The following is a 17,521-nucleotide window of genomic DNA, read 5'->3' on the forward strand; positions in this document are numbered from 1 at the left end:
GTGAGCCAATTAAATCACAGCAACAACAATGACACCACATCAAACAGGCTCCAGGTTGGTTTCCTGTCACTCCTTGAATTGTGGGAATTTCTCTCGAAACTTCACAAATGGGGTGAAACAACGTGACGCTACAAAACCAAAATAGGCTGATGACTCTAATCATCACTTCCAGTATGATAATGATTCTGTTTTCTGTTTGTTTTTAGCAGGATATCTCAACAAGTTGTTTATAGAATTCAACAAAATTTCGCAAAGGTTCAGCCAAGGAACAACTGATGAGATAAAGGACTTGAAAAAATGATTCATTACGAGTGTGAGGAGGGGCATTTTGGTATATTTTCACACTTAATTTTTTATTTGAATGAAAATTATATTTCCTCATCATTATATATCTTAACACAGACCCAGATGGTGTTGATGTAATGTTTGATTGAAGTCCGTTTGGAGGATGATTCAGCCATGTGGAGATCTTTGTAGTCTCTCTTCCGCTGATTTGTGAAATTACACTGAATAAATGATGGATAGCGCATTTGACGAAAAAGCATCTGAATACACAGACACATAATTATTCTGAGCTGCTGACAGTATTTCCTACGCGTTGAAACTTTATTTGTGGCTGTCCCACACTGGACTCTCAATTATTCTGCACTCCAAATTGAATTTGCAGGTAGGTTTGGGAAAAGAAAGAAATAACTGCAAAGTGACAAAAACATTTCTAGGAGAGTGTCACATCTGTTTGTTGGGGCCGCCCACTTAAATAATTTATATGGGAAACACTACAGGTAGCCTGTGTAGTTCCTCAGCTTTGGCAGGGGATCCAGACAGTAAATCAATCTGAGTGTGTGTGTGTGTGTCGCTGTGTGCACTCACATGTGGACATGAGGAGGTTGGAAGCGGCTCTGGTTGATGTTGTAGTGTGTGAAGGCCTGTGTGGGGTTGGAGCTGTACTCGTCCACCGTGATGGTCACTTTGCCATGGGCCATCCTTCCGCCGTTTGGACATGAGACGCCGTTCGTTCACCGGGATTCAGCAGCGAGCCGTGCAGCGGTCATCCTTCAGAGCCGCTGAAGAAGCCGTGGAGTCTGCCAGCAGTAGCAGCAGGAGCAGCGACCCGGCCGCTCGAGTCGACCACGAGTGACACACTGCAGTCTGCACAGAGAGCAGAGAGACGACACGCTCACACATCTATAGCTTTAACACTGCACATTAGGCTTGAGCCTGCTCCTACACACACACACACACACACACACACACACACACACACACACACACACACACACACACACACACACACACACACACACACACACACACACACACACACACACACACTCACATTATAGCGGTTCACAAAATAAAACACACGTGCAAAAACTCAGATGGCTTGTAATAAGTCTGAACTGAAGCAGAGAAAAACACTGACCGAGCAGAGATCAAACTAAGGAGACAATCTTTCTAAATGTCCATAATCATCATGTTCATATGTTTTAAGCCATTTTGGGTCCAAAAGCACAGCCAGCAATTTCTTAGAAAACAAAAAATGATTATATTTGACAGGATAAAAATGGGGCATGCAGAGTAATCTTTTAACATTACACCAAATTGCATGGTTAACTGATAAAATAGATATATTTGACATATTCTCCTTTTCAAACAATATGCTATTTCATTAAGAAATTACAAATATCTAATTCAAAGTTCACACTTCACCACTCTTTCAATGAACTAAACACAAAGATGTAAAGATTTAAGGTCTGGAGAGCACGTTCACATTTTCAATGCTGCTCGTAATTCTGTTGATGTTTACGAGAACAATATATTCAAATATAAAAATGACCACAGGCATGGTGTTTAATGCATCAGCCTAAACCATGGAAGAAAAATGGCAGGTCAAATTTCTGCAAAGCAATAAGTTACTCCAAACTAATTTACAATATAAATCTATGCTGCTCTTATTCTGAAATGAAGATTTGGCAAGATTTGACAGCTGAAATGCTCTTCTGCCTTTAAATAGGTGTAATAATAAAAATAGAATAGAAATACAATTTAAATACCTGAATTTCACAAGAACAAAATAGCTAAAATACTTAACGAGTGCGGTTTGTCATCCTTGCAGCTCACTCACCGGGCTTGATGGTCTCCTTAGACCCTGAGCCTCCCTCCTGTCTGACCTCCCTGACTGATAGACAGTGGCCACTGTGGGCTTTGACAAGCTTTTTATACCAGAGCCCCTGAAGCGGCCACCAGAAGAAGAAGAAGAAAAAAAGAGAAAAAAAAACCTTTAATTTAACAAGTCTGTCATCTCTTTTCAGAGGGAAACCAAACCCGGCAGCTCCAGAGTTAATTTGATGGATATATCCTGATGCAGCAGTGAGCAAGAAGGCTGCGTCCTCCAGTCTGGGAATATCTTAAAGCACACAACCCCCCTGATCTAAACCAAAACCTGCCCTATTTCTGGAAAAAAAATATTGATTTATGTTTTCTGGGTCAGCTGCATGCTACTTCCTATGATGTCTGCTATGAATTTCAGTCATGAAGATTTATACCAGCTTGAAAAAAAAAAGCTGTGCACATTGGATTCCTGCAAGATAAAAAGCCGATTCAACTAAGTTGAAGTGTGTTGACCCTCCGCTACACCTTCAGCTCTCTGTGCCACAATAACAGAACTACCAAGTCCAGCTTCACAGAGTCAAGTTTGCAGATCCGTGGGGCCTTACACATATTTTCCACTTCCAAATTAAAAGCAGGTTAATCTGACTGAAACTGTGCACAATCTGTTCACACCAGCATCGAGCTACAGCATCAACTAGTAACGCAGCAGCTTCTTGGAAAGCGCTCTTTTGTTTTTTGGGAGGGGGGGGGGACAAATAAAGGCCGAAAACTGAGATCGGGATTGGTGTGGAGAATGCCCCGAGATTCCCTCCACGCCGTGTGCAGTTGGTGTGTGCGGCCGTGTGTGGTGTGCGTGTGTACCGGTGAGTGTGTGTCTGTCTCTACCGTATGGCTACAGTAGCAGCGACTAGCTCTCTAGCTTAGCCTGCTAAACCTGCCCTGGCCGTGCATTTTTATTATGCACGCTTTGGCTTCGCGGCGCTGATCTGAACCGCCTTCGGCTTTTACACGCCGCCAGCCCGGGTCGCTGGATACAAAAAAGAGCGCCTGTACACGCATAAAGACAACTTCACGAATAGAAATGACTCCTGTAAGCAGAGTGAGTACAGGCGAATAAATTGACCCTTTCTAATACCACGCATGTACGCGATGTGTATGCGTGTGTGTCTGTCTGTGTGTGTCTGTCTGTGTGTGCTATGCGCCGCTTGCTGTTAACACTGGCTCCTTGCAGAAATGTACACAATAAGGTCCGTGTAATCCTGAATGAACTCTGCTCCAGTAATAATGGAAAAACAGCCAAAGGTGGCGAGTGTCACCGCACCGCCGCGCTAACCTCTTGCTCTTCCTCGTAAATGACAAGCCACCTCTTAACGTCGGCTTTGTGTCAAGAATTTATTTTTTTCCTCCCTCTTCTCTTCTCCCTCCCTCTCCTTCTCACCCTCTGCTCGGTTTTCAAAAAGCAAAGCGGAAAGGTTGAAGAGCTCTACCTTCGTCGTGTGGGGTTTTTGTGTGTTTTTTATCTGGCCGGAGAAAGAGAGTCGGGTCGGGGTCGCCCTCTACGCGGCGGAGGTGGCGGCAGCGGCGGCGGCAGCGGTGGAGGGACGCGGGTCCATGCGGCAGCACGAGCGCAAGAGCAGGCAGGTCTCTCCGCGGTCGTCCGGGTGGGAGGGGGAGTTGCAGCAGTCTGGGCGGGCAGGGCAAGAACCTTCGACCCGGCGGGACCTCTCGGCTGGCTCCTGTGGAAAGAAACCAGACGGGGAGATAGGGGGAGAGAGAGCCGGAGAGAGGAGGGCGAGAGACACTGACAGAGAGACGGGGGGAGAGAGAGCAGCCGCGGTCTGACAGAGGGGGGAGCCGGAGTGTAGTGAGTCGGAGCTGCCACTGGGGTCAGAGAGCAGCGAGAGCAGGAGCGAGCACAACCCCCCACCACCACCTCCCGTGCGCGCGCCCTCACAGCGGGCACACGCGCGGTGCGGCGAGGGCGCGCGGCGCGGGAGAGATCGAGCGAGGGAGGATCGTACAGTCCCGCGCGACGGTCGTGCTGCGTTCACGTGATGTCGGAAATTGGCCCTTCCCATTTAGTTTTACTATAGTGCCCAGAAGTGACCTATCGAAAACTGGGGGGGGATTTAAACTGCTGGAGACGATAGGATTTCATCTGCCACCTGAAATGCTGAACTGTAGTTGAAAAAAGGTATGACACATGTTGACTTGTGTAATTTAGACTTTTTTGTCAAACAAGATTCATCTAGAATAAATTAGTTTTCCTACCTATTTCCATTGGATCCCTCAGAGGTTTTGATGAAAAATGTCTTTTAAAGCAAAATGTGTTGTTATTCCAGGACACATGAGAAGCAGTTAATTAAAGAAAATAATATTAAACTAATAATTCAGATATCTAACTAATAACACATTCATCTGTGATCCAGTTTGTGTTGAAGGCCACAGCTTGATGAAGCCGATGGAAGTAAGATGTCTGCAGAGAAAGCAGAGATGCAATCTTTGTCACCAAAGTGGACACTTTACAATGCTCAGCTTTGCCTCGAGATTCTGTCCATGAAACATACAGAGTTGGTGAAAAGCCTGACATCCTTGCCGAAGGCCACACAGGAAACATGCTTGAGTTACTGCTGACACCATGGGCGCAGCTTTCACTATGGCCATATAGCCCCACAATATACTGTGAGGAACACTCACAGAAATCGTCTCCAAGTCTACAAAGCACAGGTAACAACTTCTGAATCCATGTGCTATGTTGAAGCACTTTGCAACACTTTGTATTTAACCTCAAATCAAGTGATCCTCACTCCTGATGCAAAGGCTCACATAAAACATAATTAAGCTTTAAAAAGACACTATTCCAAAAGACACTGGGTTCTTTGTATTCAGATGCTTTATTTCCTCCTTCCTCCCGCCCGTGTCCTCAAGCCGTGACCTAGAAATCCAAGGCCATCCACCTTTATCATGCTTGTTCTAGTCACTTAATTGTGAGGAGACACAGAGGGAGCAGGCTTCCAGAGGAGCTTACAGCAGGTGTATCCTACATGGAAGCAGACCACAGCGTCCCTTCCGGAAATTTCTTTTGGTTGCCACCGATTGGACCGTATAATATATTTTAATTCTAAACTCTTCATAATTATATGTGCATACAACTGTATGTGTGTTTCTGTGTGAGTGGGGGGGGGGGGGGGCATGGGACTGTAGAATGACGAAAAAGTTTGGTTTAGAGGTGTGTGTGTGTGTGTGTGTGTGTGTGTGTGTGTGTGTGTGTGTGTGTGTGTGTGTGTGTGTGTGTGTCTGTGTGTGTGTGTGTGTGTGTGTGTGTTGTGGGGAACATATTGTACCAGCAGGCAGTCTTAAGGTGGGGGTTGGGGAGACAGGGTGACATTTTGTCAGGCTGGGGATAGAAGAAGGCGTGGTTTCCAAGGACAATGGGTCAAAGGTCAAGCCCCTTGGGAACATCTATACACATTTGAAGAAATTAAGAAAGTGTAGCTTCTAAAAAAAAAAACTACAAGCTACATGGGTTGATTGAAGTTCTCAGATTTGTTTAGATTGATCCATACAGATGTGTTATGTTAGCTACTCCACAAATTTGCATCTTCACCATTCACAAATTTTCTCATGAATTAAGTGTAATGTCTTGACAAAAACACTACTTCCAAATAAATAAAGTATTCTCCTGTTAAAGTGTTATGTCGGTATGTCAATATTAGTTTCCCCATTTACTTTTATTAGCTGTAAAAGACTTAGTATTTTCCCTCCATTTTCATCTCTAGAGTTCTCTGTAGGGGTACTGGATAATGTGAAGCTTCCTCAAAACAGGACATGATGTGAGGATTCATCCCATGAAATCTAATGCAGAATTCAATTGTTCTTGTACCTTGAACTCAGCGTGCTGTCATTTTTCTAAACTTTTTATTGTCAAAGTTAATTAATATCTAGGGTTTGAATAATTGAGAGACCTTCTGCCACAAACCTTAACGTGCTGATGTGCTGTGAATGAGTTCAGTGAAAATGGATTCAGTGTTTCTTCATAAGATCTAAGATGTGCAGTATAATGGGTTCACAGGTAAACAATACTAATGAGTACCTGTGGGAGTCTTTCACATAACCTGAAGTAGGGCAACAGAGTTTGCAGCCAAATCTGGAAAATGCTGTATGACTGGGTTTAAAATGGGTCACATGCTGGTCTGGCTGACTTGTAGACTTCTAAATCAAGTCTGTGAGAGAGTTGGTCTAGATGTTGCCTCATCTAATATAACATGCTCATAAAGAATGTGTATCACCAATTAACAAACCTATTTGAACACACCCTGTAATGGTTGAGCTTGGAGTTCATCCATAGATTGAATACTGGGACTCTAATCTAATTTTGCGTGACATTTTTGTCATTGATTTTTAATAAAATGAATGAAGGCTACATCACTGGTTCCCAAACTTTTTCTTTTGCGCACCCCTTATATAGCCTATACGTGTTTCACAATAAGCCAATATAATTGGATATTTGTACAGAAAGACATTTAAGTCTGAGCATTTTTGGATGGGGTTGGGATGGGATCCTTACTCAGAGTTTGTGCCTCCACAAAGGAGGGTACTACTGTCCTTGCCCAGAGAATGTACCTCCTTGTGTGCATTGAAGCCCCCACCCCTGGGGTATCAACTACCCCTTATACCAGAGCCCGAATTAACAGAGTGCATGAATTACTGACTGATCGAATGTGCACAGTACATCAACAAATATGCACACAGTAGAAAAGTTGTATTTTTCCTTCCAGACTTAAGTGGTTAAAAGATCAAACTAAAATGTTGCCTAGATTCAACAGTGATACTGATTAATCAGAATAAGATCAAGAATTTATTTGCCTGTGCCAATAGCTCTACCTTTTAATGCACTGATGGGATTTTTGATGAGAAAAGGCTGCATGGGACAGCCTTTAATGGACTCATCTGAGGGGCTCTGACACATTTACATGTCTGCCGTTTGAGGCAGCCGTGGCGTTTTCTAATTTTACTGACATGCTTCAAATTCCCAGACCCATCAGCAAGCTCCCCACTGCCACAACAGCCCTGTGAGTCATTTCCATTTGACTTTTCTCTTATCTGCGCAAAAAAGCATTTCCATCTACTAGCTGGCAGGTGTTAATGTGAAAGCGGGGGTTTGAATTTTATGTGGAGAGGCCACATTTAAACATTTGACCAGCGTTTGTTCTCCTGGCTGCATATAGAAAAGTGATGATAGATAGGGGACCAAATGTCACAGAAGAAATGGCTTTTGCCATGAATGTTTTATTCAGCCCGATCGCATTTATACAATAGAAAATGTAAATGTTATGCAGAGTGCCAAAAAAAAACACTATATATTTTATGACCTTCAATAAAAGAGGGTAAAATTACTTTCCATCCAAATAAGGCAGAAATGAAACACATATTTAATGGGAGTGGGAAATAGGAGTGTGAACTCTTTCCGCAGGGTGATATTCACTTAACCCTGTGCTGAGGCAGTTCAATGGCTCCAACCTGAACACAGATTTATGCCTGTCTGTGGCACTGCCTGTCTCCCCTGCCTGCCTGCCATGTGGATGAATAAAATGGAGGCCTGTCTTTCTGAGAGGCCTATCCACAGACAGGCAGGAGTTGACGTTTTTAAATGTTAATGTCATTCAGATTTATGGGAGGCAGATAGATGGATGCTGAGGGTATGGAACACTGGATACTGTTTATGTCATTGAGATGCACACAGACAAATGTTTGCCCCTGAGCCTCAGCGGCACTGTTCAGGCCGCTGCTGGCACCAGGCGTGTGTTCTGAAGTGAACAGAGAATTGAAACTATCTCAAAATCCAAGCAGTTCAATTAATATATAATTTTCTACTTGGCCTTAGTTGCTGGTTTGTTATATCATTAGATGAAGGAAACAAATCAAAGCTATACAAAGTAATTGTATTAGCACATGAAGTGCTTTTTGTCCAGTGGAGCTTAGAGAACGTGAGAGCAGGGGAAAGGAGTGCAGGAGGGAAGAAAAGAAGACAGAGCACGACGGCACGGAAGCCAACTGCATTAATTCTCTTCCTATTCTCCTGCTGTGTTGTGATAGACTGAGTAATATGCAGGCTCACTTTCTATGCCAAAGGCTAGAGAAAGGCTCACAGGAGAGGGCTCCTCTTTCTCTCCAGCCCTTTAAACTTTAGCAATGATAATCTGTGAAAGTAGAATATCAGTTCATTCCCCCCCGAGATCCAGCTTTCCCCCAAAACATCCAGCATAATCTCTCCCTCTCTCCCTCCCACTCTCCCTCTCTCTCCCTGCATGTGTGTGAAGCGGTCGATACAGTATAAATTAGGAGGACCCTCAGCTTCACTGGCTTCCACGTGGAGTGACTATATTTTAAATCTTGTTAATTGATTAGCTGAAGTTCAGAGGGGGACAGCGCTGGAATGCACTCAGCCCTCAGCAGCTCAGTTCAAAGTGGCTGCTGCTCATTCCAGGTGACGACCTGCACACCTACACAATGTACAACAATTAATCTGACGTTGGCCCTTTTTTTAATCATTGTGGTAACATTCTCCAGCAGTTTTGCTTTTCATTGAATTTGGTTTATATGTTACTTAAAGTAAAACTGCATAATCCTTTTAAATACAAGAAAACAAATTCAAATATCAATAGAATTTAGCATTTCGAGGCCACATTGTTCACAGACAATGAATTCAAAGAGCAGAGATAGAGAGAGAGGAGGAGGTGCTCAGCAGAGAAGAGAAAGCCAAGGATCTGTTGAAACTAAAAAATGTACTTTGAATTTCAGGATTTTTTAATATGTTGAATAGTTTTTGTTGTTTAGCTGAAAACTTTTCACCTGGACAACATCTGTGAGACTCTCAGAGGATCACTGTTCCTCCATCCACGCAAAGGTCTTGAAGATGAGCGATACCAGCTGCTCCAGTGCAAAATTCAAATGAGATTTAAGTTGGTGTGAGCCATTCTGTGTCCCTTTGATAATGGAATCTGCTTCAATCTGCCAAAACCCTTGTGGTACATTTATAAACGATTCTCCTGGATCAACCTGTGTGTTCAACCTCACTTATAAATCATTTTGGATAAAAACCATCTGGAATATGAGTAAATGTGAAATGAAGGTTTTGGTGTCAGTCCTTTGCAATCAAAAAGCGAGTGCTTCTTTTAAGAGCCACCATTTTGCTCTTACATTCAAGTAATCATTAAAGGAGAAACACTTGAAGAAGAGACCAGGTCAGCAAGCAATTCAGTTATGAACCAGCTAAGGAGTTGTGTATTGTCTAAGAAGGTCATACTAAAAAAAGTAATTCCACTCAAAGAGGAAAGAATTACAGCTTTTTTCCCCTCTGAACTTCAACACTGCTGATGGCATGATATGATACTCAGAGAGAAATTATGATTTGTGTGACACCACAGAGTTGACACCTGAAATGTAATCAAATGGAATAGCTTGATAGGAACATATTATTGGGACTTGGAAGAATATGGAGTCATTTTGAGGTTTTGAGTGAATGTTGTTGCACTGTTTGTACATAGCATATAAAATGGAGCAATATTTCCAAGGAAGACTGGGCAGGAAGTTTCAGCATCTCTGCAAGCACATTGTGTGCATTCATCTTAATTTTACAGCTGCACACTGAAGCTGAGTGCTATCAGAGGCAATCTGAGTGAGTGTTACCTGAGGGAGCCATTTGGCATTTTCTTGTTTCAGACCTGCCTGCCTTTCATAAGAGCACAGTACTTAGCCTCCTGTAGCACGTTACAGCTTTGTGTGGCACGCATGAGTGTGTGTGGCCATGTTGGACTCTCATACCCCGCTACCATTCTGGGTAAATGTATCCGCAGAGTGTGTTTGTGTGTGTGTGTGATTGTGTGATTGTGTGGTTGTGTGTGAGAGAGGTAGGATACGGTGGGATGTATCTGTGTTTCATTGCTCTGTTCCCTGCTGTGTAAACTGATGGGGTTTCCCACTGAGGACGTGTGAAATGATCCTGGCAAGTGATTTGTGCGCTTGTGCATTAGAGACAGGCAGAGAGGGAGAGAGAGAGATAGAGATAGAGAGAGAGAGATACTTTTCTGTGTAATCCTGTGGTCTGGGTGTGTTGTGCAAGTGTTCCAATTATGCTTGCACAGGTGAACAGGAGACAGGAAGAGAGTCTGATTGAAAACCCAGGCGATACGGCATCATGCTGTGGCTCTCATTTTACCAAAAAACTGCAGGGAAATCCATTTGATTGTGACTGTGTGACTCATTTCAATGTCCGCCAATTTTCTGAAGTCTCTGGTCAGACATCTTTCATCTCTCTGCTGCGATCTCAGATGATTTGGAAACAACATCTCCTCTCATAGTTCATGTAAAGAACTCTGGACCGCTGTGTTGACGTTCTCTTTTTACAATCCCTGCAGATGTATGTTAACACATGTGATAAATAAGTGAATGAAAGTGTCTGCCTGTGTGTCTCATTGGAGTGGATGGTGTTTTTTAAGTAGACGAAATACAGTTGGAGTCTTTGTTCGGGGTAGAGGGAGAGCCTCAGCGAGGTGTGCAGAGTGGAGAGTCCGCCCGCATGTTTTATCGTCTGTCACCAAGCTTTCAGTGCTGCACTCCGCCTTTCAAAGATTTACTGTCTTATAGCAGCCTCGTCACCGCATCAAGGGAGTGTGCAAGTGTGTGTTGTAACAGAAATTGATGGTTCGCTGATACGTGAGAGATTTGTGTGTCTGTGGAGAATGAATGAGGTAGAAAAAGTTCCAATACAAAAAATCTCTAAAATCTGATAGAATCACAATCCTTGGCGTTGTAACATTGATGGTGGTGGCCTCCATATTCCTCATTTCCATTTCATTAGGTAGAGTTCTGCCTCCTCTTATGTATGCATGTGGAATTACCTTTCATACAGTACACTGAAACATTTCATAACATGTAGAATGGAAACAAATGAATGTTGAATTCATTCTGCACAAAAAATGCCATCATCGAGTCAAATGTAGCTTCAATCAAATGTAACTTTCTGAACTAGACAAATCTTTATAAAATACTAATATTTGTTCTGTTTCATAGCATTGTGAATGTAGCAAGGCACTGATTCTCTGGGTGCTGTGACCCCTGACATGCCCTCAAAAGTGCCAGGCTACCCAGCAAGTGTTTAGCCTGCTTCCATGTTCCACATGTCGTGTTTCCATTGCCAGTTTTAGGCAAAACAAAGGCAAATTTCCTAAAAAGTCAACAGCCCAGCTGTAAAATGGCAGTGTTTCTGTCCTATGATTTTACTGCATAAAGTTTGATTCCTCATCCCGCAAGTTTAAGATTAGAAGTAAACAAGCAGCAGGTTTTCTACAATCTACAAGTTCTCCGGGCACTGATATTGAGCGTATTGGCCCTCAGTGAGGTTTACGGTGACATCATGTTGTACTAGGACCTTTCAGCCAAGAATGAATCATGTCAACCTAACGTATAACAGAGCAGAGTGAAGTAACTCCTGGCTGTCGTCCCAATATTCAGTCCATCAAATTTTGTCTTCTGTTTGCCACCAGCACTGCTTGCTTGAGGGATTTGTAATATGAGACTTGTTTGTCACGCATATGTTCTTGCAGTTCCTTATAATTTTCTGCGTTTACCCTCTCCATCTGGCTGCAGCTCTTTTTTCTCTGATTGAATTCCAGAAAATGTCCTTTTTCACATAAAACACGGCATGCATCCGTAAAACAAAATTTCTCACGCCAAACCTGGAAATAAAAGATTGAACAGAACCACAAAGTCACAAAGTCTGGTTCCATTTAAGGTGTATGAATTACTCTTCCCCCTTAAACCTCCAAATCCCCCTTCTCTTTCAATTCGCAACTTCAAATTGCACAAATGGCAGGTTAATGGACACCCTGCCTCAGCCTGTGGGTGTTGCCAGCACAGGTCTGATGTATCTGGCCAGTGGACAGGTGCTTTCTTGTTAGTATTTGTACAGGCATACTCGTGAAATTTAGCCAGTTGCTCATTAAGCAAAACAGGAGTGACACTGAACGAGGGGATGATGTCATGCAGAGAGAAAAATCCTGCATGGAGCTGCTCCATAGACGGAGAATAATGGAAAAACTGCAAGGACACTGGGACAGCAGCTGTGCTGGTTTTACTGGCATAAGAGTGCATTTTCTGATTCACAGCCAGAAGCCTTCAGTTTCAATAAAATTCCATCATTCCATCATTTGTTTGAAAAAGAGTAGAGATGTGTGCAGGAGTTGCCAGGTTTCATGTTTCCCACCAATATTATGCAGCCTTTGTATATTTTTCTGGTGTTTTTGTCGACACAGTCCTGCAACACAGCTGACAGCTTTCTGTATTTTTAAACTAGACCTTTGCCCCATGTACTGTACTGTGTCAAAGCTACTCCTCACATTCCTCACTAATCCTCAGTATTCAAAGCACCAACATTACACTCTCCACGCCAGGAGCAAGACCAAAAATGAATGAAAAAAAGGTTGGGAGTGCTCAGCAGAGTCGTTCTTCAAGGACTCATACATATGTGTGCTGTTGTGCATCCCCTTTTCTAGATTTGGGTCAGCGCTCATATCTTGTTGTTTGGGGAAATCTATCCACCTCCATTCATTTTGAAGCAGCACTCCTGGAAGGGAAGGAGTTGATGGGTCAAACCTGGAGCATCTATTACACACGCAAGAGTCAGCAAATACAAGTACGTGTGTAAAATTCCAAACTATCACTTTAATGTCACGTACATCCTTTGGAGGGGGAGTGTGTCCTGGATATGCATGTTTGTGTGCAGATGTGCTGGACTCTGTGTATGTGTTTCCTCACTCGTGTACAGTGTACTGAGCGGTAACTAAATGTGTTGAAGTTCGGCTCTCCACATGTATGTTTGGCATCCACGGTCAACATGAACTCTCCCCGCCTGGTTTCTAGTGAATCAGATGGGCTGCCCAGCCCCCATGAAGGAGATTACACAAATTTATGCAAAGCCTGTAAATGATTTATACTGCAGAGCACAACAAAGAGCTTTTTTTTTTACAACACTGCAGACAAGAAGGAGAGAGAGAAAGAAAGAGACACTGAGACCTGCAGTAATCCTTACATTCACCACCATATTCATCTTGCTGTGCCGCTGCCAGAAGATGCACACAAAATAGACAAATTATAGATATTTTTCTTACTTTTTTGGATAATGAAGGCAGAGACTCTGAAAAAACCCCCACAAAACTCCACAGCCTTCTTTTCTGCACACAAAAACATCTATTGTGAGTGCTTCTACAGGCAGCAGTGTGCAATGATGGTGGGGCGCATTCAGGACCACGGGACTCACTGTTGGCCTTGGGTCTATGTTTAGACAGAGCTTTTGAGCACTCTGATGGTTGTTTTCCCAGAAAGAAAAATCAAACAGTGTGCATGTGTGTGCGTACATTTTGTGTGTGTGAGTGTGTTTATTTGTGCATTTTACTGTATGTTTGTGTAAGTGTGAGTGCTTTATCGGGGGGGGGAAGCCAGAAATGTGTTCAAGCTCTTCCCACCTCCCGTGAGCAGTGTTGTCCCCCCCACCCCCACACACACACCTCAAGCATCCAACGCGTGGCGAGGTTTATACACTATTCATAAAGACCGCTGCATGGGAGAAAAATGGATCCATTATTTCCAGGCGGTAATGGGACATATTTGTTTAGTGTGTTTGTATGTGTGTGTGTGTGTGTATGAGTCACAGAACATGTTTGGGCCTAGGTCGTTTAGTACCAACCCGGCCAGCTGAAGGCCACCCTGACTGTATGTTTGGTCTTCTTGCATATGATTACCAGTATCTGCTGCCTTTCCATACACTGGCAGGCACGTGAGAGGGTGCTGACGGAATACCAGAGGGTTTGAGGGGCTCACAAGCTCCAGGAGGCCCAGATAACCCAACCATGCAAGCTTTTTACCCAACAAAAGATATTCCAAATCTTGCATTATATGGCTCTTTGCATTCTTCGTGATATAAGAGTTCATCTGCCTATGTGACCTGTTTTGAGATACAGCGCTTTAAAGTTTTGCCACCTCCTCTAGCTGAACTCTTTTTCTTTAACTTTTGACCTTCTGCAAAATACAAAATATCCCTAAAGAACATTGAACATCTTTCACTGATTAGGTTTTTGTTCCTATAAAAATGAGGTCATGAATGCTGATTGGTCAATCGTGGTCGATTATTATCTTAACAATGAACTGTGAACTTTATAACAGACCAGCAACCAGAGTGTGTGCTGATGTTTCACACAGACAAGCTACTTTGTATGGCCACGACAAGTGTTACCAGCAGCTTACCAGCATCTATCTATCTAGCATCCACATCCTTTAGGGCCCCTTGGGTGGTGTTAGACCACGGTTTGGGAACCCCTGTGGTAGGTCAGTGGTCCTGTCCAACTTCACAGCAGCCTGGACACCTCCAATCCTCAACACCGCCATTCCTAACTGATGGAGTGTGTCTGACCCCCTCCCCAGCAGACATCCCCTCCATCCATACACTGTTACCAGGTGCTGAGCCCCTCGCCCCTCCCACCCTCCTCCTGCTTTCTCCTCCACACCACCCTGCCCCTCTGACCCTGTCCTTCAGACAGCATTGTCTGGACGAACAATGGAGTCATTGTTACCTCAAGGTGGCGTATTGTGAGGGGTGTTCACAAGTGGCCTGCAGAGGTGACCCTGACAGTGTAACTCAGCACCCCCTCACCTCCCCACACATACACGCGGCCTCTTGTTCCCAAACTTTGTCTCTCTGTCCAAGCTTGAGCTGACACGGGACATCCGACATGGGGGACAGCGTGTGTGTCTTACATTTATGTATAGGGAAAACGTTTCCTCACAAATGTAGATAAATCACACTGAAGCCTCCCTTTTACTCAACTTTGGGTCTTCATCCACACTGTGCACATTACTTTCAACTAATAAATCCCCTTGGAACTTAAGCACAACATTGTTGATACTTTTACTTGTACTGTATTTGTATTGCAAACACATTCAACATGAGAAAAGTTGGGAAAATATCCCCATCCCCATACACACTTGTTTGATATAACTTTAAAATTTTGAAAGCTGGACTTGTAATGCAGCTCCAGCTTTTGAAAAATTGCTCTCCGCAGTGTGTATTCAAAGAAATGCAGATGGTCAACAAACGTTCTGTTACCTCCCACTCTGCGGCGGCCTGCAAGTGAAAGTGCTGATGCTGAGCAGAAAAGCTATGATACTCTGATTTGATTTCATTATGAGGTTAATCAGAAGTAGGACGATAAATTGAACGTAATCAGTATGCAGGCAAGAGTGACATGAAGGTCCAGGGTTCATATCTAGATTGGAGCGTTTCTGCGTAGATTTCAAACTTGCATTTCAAAATTGCGAGTGTGGGTGTGTTTGTGTGTGCGTGTGTGTGTGTGTGTGTGTGTGGATGGATGAATGAATGTCCTCTAAACAGCCTGTTGGTTTTGTTGGCACCAATAGGTAAAGAAGGTGCAGATATATACATGTAGCGGTTCTTTATAGCTGCTATACAACTCAAATCAAACATCTTCTTTTGCAACTGATATATGCAATTTTAGTGCTTCCTGTTGTGTTCATTTCATTCCAGTTCATTTGAGTGGACTTTTGTGACTTGTTTGTGAGTCATGGCTGCAATAACAAAGCGTTTCCCACTGCTTTGATTTATTAAAGTATTGCATCTTGCATATATTCATCTATTCGGCTTATGTGACACAGTTGTAAACGAATCTATCCTCCACTCCAGACCCTAAAGGCTTGTCACAGGCAGATGCTGTCTATGACATGGAGTTAGTAGGTCTAATCCAATGTTTCCTCTCTACTGGTATCTGGGTGTGTAATGTCAGGGCGTGGATTGATGACCTGTCTGCCCATCTCCTCTCAATGAATACCAGAGTATCATCTTACATACACACTCGGTTCACTGTCAGTCTGTCTCCATCTTTCTGTCTGATAGAAGACAGACTGGCCTTTGTGAAGTTCTACGTCGCAGACTTGCAGGGGGCTCGAGCCAGCTTCCTGTGCTTGGACTCGGGAACAAATATCCACCACTCGGCAGTGATAGCGCACAGTGTTGGCATTTGGTTTGTAGAAATCTAATTATGCTGTGTTCAGCTGTATGCTTTCATGATTCTTATTGTTTCAGAGTGAAAACAACTGAATTGAAAATGTTGATATATCAGAAATTCAATTAACCTGCAGGAGTCAAGGCCATGACTGAGCTTTTACCGACTGTGAGATGAAGTGATATTTTCTTAAAGTGCTGTAAAGGCAGATGGGGGTTGGGGTGGATGGGTGGGAAGCAAGGATACCCTTTAATGTGAGAGGTAGTGGAACGCTTAGAAAACCAAAGTGAGAGGGTTGTTGGCTGTCTTGATCTTAAAAATCCTGTTTTTGTCTTGCTGATGATCACTGATACCAAGGTTTTCAATCTGATACCAAGCAAAACTGTAGCCAGAATACATTAGCTAGTACTGACAAATACGTCATACAGGACATCAAATCTAGGTTAGACATTGAGGTAAAAAGGCAAAAAAGGTAAAATTGCAAACTGACTTTAGACTCCAGAGGGTCGATCAGTGCAAACAGCACCATTGCTACTTGTATAAGCCGACAACATGCACTTGACTATAGGAGGGATTTCCAAACTGTCAAACTTGAGGTTGATGCTTATATAACTGCATCCAGTATGACAAAACCATAGGTCCTGAAACCTTTACTTCTGATTGATTGTTTACTTCTGCAACATGTTGATGTGAAGCGCTTTGACCAGCATCCATGAAAAGATAAAAATGCAAGAAGAGAGGCATGTGAGCAGGCTTCCCCTTACTGTAAGATGAAATGATTCTGCTGTAAAAGTAAAGCCAGAAGGATTAAAAGCAGCTGATGAATCTGGGATAGATTTTTTTCTGTCGTTGGTTTATATTCTAGCTTTTTAGATTCTTCCGTGACTACGTACGGTGGCAGTCTAAGTGGGATAGATTTGGTTTAGTCTGCGGTTAGAAACATGCAAAACACAGCAAGAGCAGAGTGATGCACGTTGATGTCAGCAGGCATGTGACCTCATCGCTGGGGTCAGGGGGGTCAAACTGGGTGTAAGGGGTCACGTGGGAGGAGACGAGGTCAATGGCTAATTAAGGCTCTAAATACTGGGCAGGTCAAAGGGTCAGCTGACATCACCGGGTCACTTCAGTTTATTGTGCAAGAAACAACTATTGAAATGGACTCGTGACGCTCCGGGTCCACAGGAATCACGTCGACCCTTTGACCCCATGCAAAACAGGTGATTAGTTAGTGTAAACCATTGGATGTCTGATCACCAAATCCACTCCGTTCTGTCTTCATCTGTGGCACTGATGGTCATAACTGTAGTGTTTCTGCACTGTCTCGTCATGGATGTGCT

General features: G+C 43.5%; 1 protein-coding gene across 3 annotated transcripts in view; it reads right to left on the reverse strand.

Moving 5' to 3' along the window:
- mpped2a (metallophosphoesterase domain containing 2a) overlaps nucleotides 1–4,053 on the reverse strand; it is a 53,205-nt gene extending 49,152 nt beyond the window's left edge. For 2 of the 3 annotated variants that reach the window (XM_076147031.1, XM_076147033.1), the window contains exons 1-3: nucleotides 3,600–4,053; nucleotides 2,126–2,231; nucleotides 871–1,149 (exon numbers count right to left, since the gene is read on the reverse strand). In XM_076147031.1, the coding sequence (XP_076003146.1) occupies nucleotides 871–983 (113 nt within the window). In that variant the 5' untranslated portion in view covers nucleotides 984–1,149; nucleotides 2,126–2,231; nucleotides 3,600–4,053. The remainder of the gene's footprint in view (nucleotides 1–870; nucleotides 1,150–2,125; nucleotides 2,232–3,599) is intronic. The other variant, XM_076147032.1, reaches the window with a different exon arrangement.
- Between the last annotated feature and the right edge of the window lie 13,468 nt (nucleotides 4,054–17,521).

The sequence above is a fragment of the Genypterus blacodes genome, unplaced genomic scaffold (assembly GCF_046128005.1).
Source record: "Genypterus blacodes isolate CSIRO-AG114 ecotype Tasmania unplaced genomic scaffold, CSIRO-AGI_Gbla_v1 ptg000036l_1, whole genome shotgun sequence".
Lineage (NCBI taxonomy): Eukaryota > Metazoa > Chordata > Actinopteri > Ophidiiformes > Ophidiidae > Genypterus > Genypterus blacodes.